The 11,071-nt window shown below is 40.9% G+C and overlaps 1 protein-coding gene across 4 annotated transcripts in view; it reads right to left on the reverse strand.

Annotated features, from left to right (window-relative positions):
• The window catches only part of pard3ab (par-3 family cell polarity regulator alpha, b), a 251,220-nt gene extending 243,578 nt beyond the window's left edge, over nt 1–7,642 (reverse strand). For all 4 annotated transcript variants that reach the window (XM_080861497.1, XM_080861495.1, XM_080861494.1 and 1 more), the window contains exon 1: nt 7,265–7,642. In XM_080861497.1, coding sequence (XP_080717623.1) covers nt 7,265–7,384 — 120 coding nt within the window. In that variant the 5' untranslated portion in view covers nt 7,385–7,642. The remainder of the gene's footprint in view (nt 1–7,264) is intronic.
• Nucleotides 7,643–11,071: the final 3,429 nt, after the last annotated feature.

The raw sequence follows: 11,071 nt of genomic DNA on the forward strand, positions 1-11,071 counted from the left end.
GGTCAACACAGCAGATCACCTGCCTCCATCACACCTATCCCTAGCATCCTGTCACACCGACAACCAAGAACCTCCTCTGAGGTCTTCTCTTTTCCTCCTGCCAGGCAGCTCCATATTCAAAATCCTTTGTCCAGTATATCCACTGTCCTTCCTTTACACATGTCCAAACCATCATAAAGCCTGAGCTAAGAAAATGATGATGAAGAAAGTCAATTTAAAAAACTTATATGTCAATATAATGTTAATTATTATAAATAACCCCATGAAACTTGTCAGTATAAAAGATTTTCACCAAGTTTTCCCAACAACCGTTTGAACTTGCAGCAATAGTTTAATCTTCTGTCGGGGTTGCCTTAATGATTGTGCGTCTTAACACAGATTTCTTGTGTTACAGGCAATTTAAAGAAGTGTCAATTTAATATTCATGTGCTAACTTTAAAGTAAACAGCTGTGGATAACAACATGAGCTTAACTTCTGAAATGTAAATGAACTTCAAAAGAAGCAGCAGTCTTCCCACAATGTGAGAACTCTGCAGTCAGCACTTTACAACCTCATACTTAGCATTTCGCTCCCTCTCCGCCTAAACAGTTGTTCTTCCCCAATAGTGACTCCAGTGCTGCTGGGGTGTCTCCTCCTGAGAAAAGCCCAGCGGCAACTGACGATAGTGACTCTTCTTTATTTTCTTTATTTTCTAAATCACATCAGTGTCACGATATGCAACATGATAAGGATAACAGCTCGCTTGTATAATGCCTTACAGTGAAGCAGCGTTTTGTAACGGGGGTGGAGCATTCAGAATGCACAGCACAGCAAAGAAGCACAGTGGGAAAAGTGGTAACGTGAGCGTCATCATGTGACGCAGAACGGGCAGACTTTCTCACAACCTCTGGGAAAAAAGACGAGCTGCTCTCGATAACCATCCCTTTAGCTGTTTAAAGCCAGTGATTTCACACTTAAAATTCTTAAATTGCAAAAACTCTGTTTATATACTTGGATCATCTCAACCTGATTTTTGTATTATTATTATTCCACATTCACACAGGAAGCCTCACTTTGCTCATTTTCTTTCAACCGCTCATTCATCCCAGCGTGTCTTTAACAGGCTCCTTTAGGAAATGAAACGCTGTGCCAGGTCATGTTTTAGAACATTTTTCACAGTAGTTTGGTCAAGGGCAAAGTCAGCGGCCCGGGGATCATCAGCGAAGCTTTTAATCCTGCACTGTGCTCGTTTTGGAAGCAGGAAACCCTGGCTGGTACAGCCTGGTGACATGAGGATCAAACAGTTGAACTGTAAAATTTTTAAGGTTTGTGACCTGACACGAGGGAGAGCTACTGCACAGTCACATCTTTAGGTTTAGCTAGTTCCAAGGACAAAAATCAGTTCAACGTCTCTGAAGTGCATAAAGATCTTTCCACATAAACTTAAACAGGATATGGTTCTTTTCTGATGGAAATTGTTCAGGTAAGCGATGCTGCCTGGATAAGCATTAATGCTCCCTGTACATTCACATTACTCTCACAAGTCAGACACTAGAAACCTCAACGACAAGACTGTTAGTGTCCAGTCTGACTGCGCACGTCGGCCTCAGTCAGGAAATGGATAGAAAAGGTTACATAAGTTTCTCTGAAACCTGAACTTGAATAATATCGCTTTAGATAGGAAGGACTACTCATCTTCCTGCCAGAGTTGGAATAAATAGCTCAAAGTATGCTTGGCACGTACACGCCCCATATGCAAACAAATATAACCACGTACTGTTTAGATGTTTCGATAATGTCAAACTGAGTCAGTACTTTGGAAATACCCCGATAACATCAATAACACTATTCTTGCATAGCTGGCAAGAAAACAGGAGGAATAAACAAGTTTTACTGACGTACAAGCAAAACGTGATCAAGCAAACTGCTATATGCCAAAACAGGTGCTAGGTGTTTGACGACTGTGGCAAACAGAAGGAACTTTAATGATAAGAATCACATGGAAACAACCCACAGAATAAACCACATCAAAAGCAGACCAGAGACACTTCACTCTAACAAACCCTGAGTGAATGCTGCCTTAGCAGAGCACACTTGTCATTCAGGCTTTTTCTGCTCACACTTTGCACTCCAATGGATACATGACACCATCCTTCATCGATACCATGCCAAGCGTAATGTACCATTTCATGCATGCAATTGTGTTGCTTGTTTGAACAAAAATGGGGCCAGCCTCAATAGCTGTAACTTTCGCTTTAAAGATGAAGAATACATCTAGTGGAAAACATTTTAATCCATTAGCGTATGACCAGAACAGCGGCGGTTAACTCTCACACGACACGCACTAGCGCATATCTCCAGGCTCAGTCGGCCATCAAAGGCCGATGCACACTAATTAAAAACAGTCATTTGTGTAATGAATTGTGTAATATCTTGAGCACACTAAAGCACATTGAAATGACATCAGGATAAGATTAAAAGGAAAAAACCGACAGATTGGGCTCAGTCAACAGCAGTTGACAGCTGCTCAAATGTGATGATTTTCTGAGCTTGAGCCACACTGAGGGAGGTTTTTCCACCAAAGTGTCAACTCTGACACTTGATCAAACCCTTTATCCTTTTTATATCCTTTTTTTTTTTTTTTTTTTTTAAAGTAAGCTCCCCCCAACCCAAAAAAAAATCCATAATTTTTAAAGGCCAGTAGGGCTGGGCCATATGTTAGCTTGTGCAACCAAAGCACAATTTTTTGTAGAACATGCTGCAAGCGGGCCGTCGTGGCAAAGGGAGGAAACACCGCAAACTAGGGCTGTGCGATATGACCAAAATCTCATATCCCGATATAAGACATCTATCGTCCGATAACGATATAAATCACAAAAATTTAACATTTTCTGTAAATTCTGCAAATCTCGCTTGGCTGAAGTGTTTCCAGCTGGGCGTCGTGTACCTGGAGTCGAGTGTTGTAATCGATGTATGAAACGAGACATTTTTAGACATAAGTTGTAACGGCCGCCATGTTCTTTGTGAGTATTTATTACACGGCGTGCTGCGGGGAAACGCCTGTTCTAACGTTTGAGTCTAAGGTTTATTTTTTAGCACCTGGCGGCTCTTTTTTGCTTCTCATCCGTAAATAATCTGCTCTTTCACGTGATTCAGTTTATTTTGAAAAGTCTCAACAGGATCTTGAGCTTTATTGTGAAAGGTTTATGTAGAAAATAAACAAGCAGACACGCGATGGTTTTACCGTCGTTGTTGCTAACGACAACGCATAAAAACAGGCGCTTGTCCGTCTGTAGTGTGGCTATATTAAATATAAGAGAAAGAGAGAACTTTAAGAGATGAATATAGACACTGCAGTGTCCATCAAAACGATGAAAAAATATTGCCGTAAACAGCTTTTTTTGCGACACCACGAAACAAACAATAGCGTAAAATGAAACAATAGATGTTTTTATATCGTCATCCCATATATAACGTTATATCGAACAGCCCTACCGCAAACCTATTTCATCTAGTGCTGTCGGCGTTAATCTCGGTAAAATGACGTTAATGCCATAACTGCATTAACGCGGCAAATCTCCGTTAACGAGTTACCGCGGATTGCCCCGTGCTTGGGGCTGGACGGCGTTAACGAGCTAACAGCACTAATGTGTTTGAAGCAGAAGCAGTTGTTGGAGTACAACAAAGCAGTTAAAGCACGTGAAGAGGCGTCCGCTTCAACTAGCGTGGTGGTGAGGCCAAAGAACAGCTGCTTGCTTAAGTGAAAATAAATTGATTTTTTTTTAACTAATAAAGTTGTGGAGTTGTAAAGTACTTTGTCTCGTGTCAATTATATTGTCAGTATACAGTTATTGCAAATTTTCAAATATATATCGTAATAAATATTTTTGGCCATATTGCCCTGCCCTAAAGACCAGTTTCCTCTAGTTACATACATGCCACTGGTAATGAAATAATCATGAGTGTGCTTATCAGCATTTTGCAGTTGAGATAAATGGGAAATATTTTTTTTAATTTGTTTAAGCCATCTGCTTCTATTGTCTGGAACAGGTCAACGTCATGTTAAATCTCTGCCTCAATGGTCAAGTATGAACACAATAGCCCAGACACTGCCAGAGGAAGCATCAGCAGTGTGAAACTGTACATGCTCGTGGGCTGTGCGCTCGTGTGGAAATGACCTAACAGACACCTGATATCTAGAGGAGGATTGTGGGCGTTGGGAACAATCCAACAAAAAATATTATCAAAAAATTTCCTGACATGCCAACATTCCAGCCCCTTTAAGGTTTGGAGCAATACACCATCAGTTTTCAAGCACAGGGTCTAATATTTAAAAGCTGTTTCCACACTCTTGGTTAAATGGTGAACATTAGAGATTATCCGCATTATGATCTGTGGAAGGAAAAATGAGAGTGGAAGATCATCTGACACAATATTTTTTCTCCTAGGCGTTGAGAGAAATTAAAGCTTTTTGCTCTCGAGTGCAGTCAGATGTCTAAGTGAGAGCACTGTACAATGTAAACAGTTATCCTTGTGTCCTCATCTTTCTAATTCCATGCTTATGAGATGGCAAAAGGCCCTCAGAAGTGCACTTTTCCCTTTTCTGCAGGAAGCATTCCTCTCTAATGACAGGGGAAGTTACAAGAAGGTCCATGCAAACAGCGAACCAGGAGAAAACACCCAACATAAATTTGGTCATCTTATTAAAAGGTGGGTCGAGCAAAAAAGCTGTGATCTTCAACACGACATCTGTGGCCAACAAACTTCCTGAGACTCTTGCTCAAAGCTAGGTTGCGACGAAAAGGGCTGGGTGGGGTTCAAGCAATAAACGCAGATATAAGAGGATAAAGTGACTAAAGTGTTGTGGATTTAAAGTTGTGGGTGAGGAGTGCGTGAAGAGCTCTGGTTTATTTTATTTAGATCAAAAGTGGCCTCGGTGCCACCGCTCCCACCACAGTTCCATCGACTGGCGTTAAAAAGCGGCAAAGTCGAGTTTTCCAGACGATCGCCCTTTGCTAAATTGTGACAATAGTCTAAAAACATAGCTATTAAAGTTAAGTGAGCTTCTAGCCAAGTTCAACAACAATTTCAGCTAGTAACCACAAAAAAAGTCATGTGTAGCACCAGGCAATAAATCTAACCTTACTACTGTGAAGCCTGATTTAAATGGGATTTTTTCCAGACCTTACAAATTGTGTTACAAGTCAAGTCAGCCTTTAGGTTCAGCACATTATACATAACACAATCTATGCTCTCAGAATCTTACAAAGATTCAATCTCCCCAATAATCACAAAGAAAATAATATTGTTCAAACTGCTTTTGGGTTAGGTAGCAAATTTTGTACTTTTTCACGAGGAAAATCTGTCCTTTCTTTTTGTCTAGAAGAGGTGTAGAAGATTGTGTCTAGATTTTAAGTGAAGTGTCAGCCTATTTGCTGGCTAGTTTTCTGTCTTACAGCTGCAGCAATCTGAAACTTGAAAGTCAGTGGAAATCTGTTACATCCCAGTCACAGAAATCACATATAGGACAAATACAACTGCACACACCAGCCTCTATAACATCATGCTAATCACACAGTTCCACTTTGACATTGCAGCTCATGCCCTACTACCCACGCCTGCTTTCAAGGAAAAATGCCACTGATAAAATAAAAAAAATAAAAAAGGTTTCACGTTGTAAAACTATTTAAGAAATGCTCCAATCCTGCACGTCACTCAACCTTCTTCACAACGCTTTACTGAGTTAGTATTGTTTCAGCACACAAGGTTCACAGAGCAACTCTTTAAACCTGCCTCTCAACATGCAGAGATCTTATCCTGGCTGCTGAAGCTGAATTATTCAAAAGGAGAGGGAGAGGAGAATACAGTAGGACTTCTAGGTGGGTCACTATCATTACAGCAGAAAGAGATGAGCTTAAACTTAGCACACGGATGGGAAAAGCATTCATAAATTATGAAACCCGAGTTGCTGCTTAAGGTTTGTTCCTTAAAGGAGACTAGCCCGTTATTCACAAGTATTCAAATTACATCCACTGATAATTTGCAGCAACTTCAATTCTTTGAAATAGCTGGAATAATAATAAAACTACTACCTGTAACATCTAACCAACTAATGGCATAATATCCATCAAGGGAATGACATAAGGATCAAAAGTGTTCTTAAAGCAGGAATATGTAAAAGCTTTAGTCACTCCAAGCCATGACTCCATTGAATATTTCAACACTGTAAGTGAATATTTATCAGATTATGATGATGTAAATGGTCAGCGCTACTGGAAACAATATTCTATGAGCCTGCTGTTCCCCGGCATCATCTTATCTCACTAGACAACCTCGAACACTAAGATAATTCAGAGGTTATCTGCAGCTACAAATTTTCTTTTCTTTCCATTTTATCTGCATGATTTATGTGTCAGGTCCATCACATCTCCCAACAGTCAGCTGGAACTGGCTCTGCAGTTTCCCTGTCCGTCCTGCAGGGCCCAGTGCCTGCTCACCCAGCCGTGCAGCTGAAGACAGCTCCTTCTCTGATGATTCTACCTACAGCCTTACATAACTTTTCAAAAAGTCCCCGAGTGTGATCTTCCTCTCCCTATTTTCTCTTGCATTGCTGATTTGCTCCATCATTACCTGCACATACCAACTGAACCTTCAAGCCACTATGATGAACCAAATAAAAGAGCAGAAACGTGGTTCTTTAGTCCCTTTCTTCAAACGGGATATATACATTAGGCCTCTCCAGTTGCTAATTGCACTGACCTGGTGCCAAATCACCTCAGTCCTGCAAGTCCTCCTCCTGCAGCCTGCTGGCTAACTCGCTAGTAGGCTAATCTCTGCTGGCAACTTTCAGAGGCACGACCCCGTGGACTTGCAACTTGGATGCGAAGTCTACAAAAAGTGCGTGCCCAGATCGGCGTTAGAAATTCACGTTTTATGCTTCGAGGTTGCAGCCAAACGCGGACCGCTGTGTTGTGTGCCGCAGTTAGAAATCCCTGTGGAAGTTTTGTGGGTTTACAAACACAAGAACCACAATGGCGGTGCGCCTTTCTTTGAAAGCACCAACACACGGGCGAATGCACACACGCTCACGGTTTGGAGATGAGCAAATTGTGCAAAGCAAGCGCAAGAGAGTAAATACAAGCCCCTCTTTTTGTTCACCCCCTCTTCTTTGCATCTGTGTGAACTTTGCGCCATATTGAGCGTGCCCGCAGAGCCTGCCTGCACGGCGCAATATTGTTTCCAGGAAAACAAAAGCCGCAAGAAAACAAAGTAGCCGCCACTCACCTTGGCGATAGCCTTCTTATATCTCATGACAGCCTGCTGGATGAGTGTGTGGACTTTAATATTCCCATCCCCGCACGGCACAACCACCCGGGTCCTGCCAAAACACACCGTGACTTTCATGGTTTAGTATCCGAGATCTTCACCAGATTCGGAGCAAAACCGAGGAGGAGGAGAAATCCGCGAGAAAATTAAAAGGAGCATGGGTTTTTCGTTTGCTCTGCTCCGAGGCTGTCCCGGTATTCCTTCACAGAAGCGAGAGCTAACGGTCTTTCCGCCTCTCCCCGCCGGACGACATTGTTTTCTGCGTGTTTTCAGACCACCTGTTTAGCTGTGTCTCTCTCTCTCCTTCCTTCCTTCCCTCTCTCGATCCCAATCCCTCTCTCTCCCTCTCTCTCTGCTGAGCTAATGCGCGGTCATATGTTGCCTTCACGTGCACCTGGTAAAGTTTAACTAAAGTTGACCAACTTAAATCAATTAAAGAAAAATCTATTTTAGCAATCAGTGCTCGACTTGGACCAGTTTGTTACAATCTAGCTATATCAGTCGGTAGAATGTGGTTATTTCATTTACCATACAAGTTAAGGTTTATTCTATTGATCAGTTTATATTGAACCCTAAGCTTATCCAAAGAGGCTTTGTCCTTCCCCAAAAGAAAAATAACCAAGACCTCATTAAAAATTCTATTTTTTTAAGTAGATTTTCATTTACTCGGGTATAAAGTTTATTTTATTTCCCGAAAGGCCAGAAAAATAGGTAAAATGCACAGATTTCAGTTAGGTACATTAACACAGACTCATTACCAAAAAACAATTTTGACCATGGAAAAAAACGCTGTTGGCCAAAATGTTTTTCTTGAGAAACTGAAATAAAACACGGACATGATGACACACAGATACCACAACCTATTAGAGGTAGAACTGCTATTTCAGGATTGCAGGCCTTACGAGCGGGACTTAAATGCAACCTCTAGTAGTGATGGCCGGAGTTGCACCGTGACTCCGCGCTGTGGTCAGTGTGGGTAATGTTTGGCGCCCACGGGGCAGCGGAGGGAAGAAATAATGAGAATCGACACACTGAATGAAAATAAAGCCGAAACCAGCAACTTACTGTGTTTGTAATTCTGCCTTACAAGGACAGAAAGCTGTGTGAAATCCTCAAAAGTGAAACACTTTTGTTTCTGTGACTTAAGAAGCTGCTTTAAAGTTAAGACTTGAGTTTGGTTTTAAAGGACGAATTAGGATTAGGCAGAGATTAAGTTTGGTAATAGGAAATGACTTAATAAGTAATTAAAGACTTGGGAATTATGTGTGTTTCCACCACCAGTGCACATTTCTTTTTTTACTCAGTGAAGTATACTTTATTTTTTCCAACATCTAATTTGATGAGACGCCACTTATTAAAAGTTTCGTGTGTACCCAGCCCTTTACTACTTTTGTCTACTGCCTCACCTGGGATTAAAACAAGCCCCTTTACAAAAACCAGTCCAAACCCATGTGGGGAGCTTTCAGGAACAGCTTCCTCAGAACATGCATGGATCACATGGATCGCCTTCCTCTGGCTGAACACAGTGAGTTATAGTGCCAAGAAAGGATGCAGTGCGAGGTTTAGTACAAGAAAAGAGAACTGCTGAATTTGAAGTATGCAGAAAGTGTGTGTGTGGTTTATATGGTCAGTGTTTCAACAGGATCGCTCCATCATGTAGTGCCAGCATGCAGCTGGGAGGCTATTTTAACTCTTAACACAGCTGGAGTACTCACAGGCCACCAACCACAGCCACAGCAGCTGTCGCAATGGATTAAACAACCTCACCTTTGGATATATGAGCACTTGTTTATCATCATTTGCACAAAACATAACAGAGGAAATGTGCAATCACACTGTCATAACAAAAGAAAGTAACCTATAATTATAGTGAGGGGGGCAAATGAAGAAACATCTCACTGACGTTCTGGTACAGATATATGTAGCTGCAGAGCAACAGTGGATCCAGTTTCTACAACAAGCAAAGGGGTGAAGGGGAAAATGGCTTTGGCCTTCAACCTTTCTAGAGAAAGCAAGAACAGGTTAGAAAATCCACCAAATAAAGGGATATCCTGGCAAACAAAACAAGCAACAGTCATTGGCTGGCATTTATTCTATATTAAAAACAGCAGGAGTAAAAACAATAATGAGATGCAGAAGATGTAGAAGCTGACCATGAGTCAATTTTTCAGATGATTACACTTCCCAAAGTCTAAAATTAACTTCCATTCTTAATAGACAAGAAAGCCTGTATTTGATATGCCCCACAAGTAACCACACACAGTACCATCAAGAAGTATTTGATCCCTTCCTGATTTCTTATTCATTTACATATTTCTCACACTTTCACGTTTCAGATCATGAAACACATTTTAATATTTTATAACAATAACAAAGTCAAGCAGGCTAAAAGATCTTAAAAAGCAACACATCATGGCCCGAGTTAAAAAAAACCTAAAAGTCCTTGACATCTATCAGTCCGGAAGGGCTACAAAGCCATTTCTAAAACGTTGTTTCTCCAGTGAATCATGGTGAGAGCCCTTATGGACAAACGGAGAAAACTTGGAACAGTGCTGAATCTTCCTGGAAGTTACAGCCTACTAGAATTATGCATTGACGACTCATCCACGAGGGCACAAAAGAACAAGGAGGCCTCACTTGCCTCAGTTAAGATCATGATTCATGAATAATGCTACATGTTACTGATCTCCAAGACTTTTGGAAAAATATTCTGTGAACTGGCGATATATACACTCTAAAGTTTTTTGGAAGGTTTCAATCATGTTACAATTGTTATAAAACTAACAAAGCATTTTATAACAGGAACTTTATACCAGCAGTTAAATATGATGGTGGTAGTGTGATGGGCTGCTACAAACTTCAATCTGTAATATAATTAATGTCTTGAGATACGCAAGCTAAAAAGCTCCTAGTTTCAAGAGGATTTAAAATTAAGTATCCACCAGTCAACATAACCAAGGACCATATGTGTTTCAGTAGTGACCTCTTGTGGTGCACTGCTGTGGTACCTCTTTAAGATGATTTTAAATCTTATTTGGCATAACCTTTATTAAAAGAGCAAATATACTACTTCTTGGTAAGCTCAGTTATGGCATTTATAGAATTTCCTATGTGTATTGCACTTATTTAATATCAGTGTTTCCCCAAACAGAAACATCTTCCATTTGCAATTTCAATGAAAATATAGTATATGGTTTTAGGATGCACAGTAAGCACAATAAACGCCATAGGAGATGGGCCTACCCCTTTGCAGACATTACCTGCAGTCTTTTACTTGGTATAAGATGCTACAATTGATCTTTTTAATCTGCAAATTAATACTTGGAAAAAACACAGCTATAAAGCCTCTGTATCTTCATCATTTTGTGTATGGTTATCATGAGATGACATTACTTTACCCTCACATTTTAAACTTTGACTTTCCCGAAAAAGGCCATGCATCTTCCAGAAATATGGCAGTCAAGCTGGAAAGGCCATGGCAGATGCTCAAATACTTCTTTGATGGTATTATCAGCGTGAAATTGTGTTGTGTAGTTATCCCAGGCTAATTTTGTGCTAAAGAGCTGTCTGGCCCAGGTCATATGTAACTCCCCACTGTCAGGCCTTTGTGTCACCCCAGGGTCCCCCTTCTGTTGCTGGTACTTGGCCATCTGGAGACTCCATCCTCTGGCTACAGGATAGGCCAAGGAGATGGAGGAGGAGGAGGGAGCAGCAGTGGGGGAGCATTAAGACAATGTAATTTTGTAATATAAAGCTGTGCTAGTT

The sequence above is a fragment of the Rhamphochromis sp. 'chilingali' genome, assembly GCF_963969265.1.
Source record: "Rhamphochromis sp. 'chilingali' genome assembly, chromosome: 16".
Classification (NCBI taxonomy): Eukaryota; Metazoa; Chordata; class Actinopteri; order Cichliformes; family Cichlidae; genus Rhamphochromis; species Rhamphochromis sp. 'chilingali'.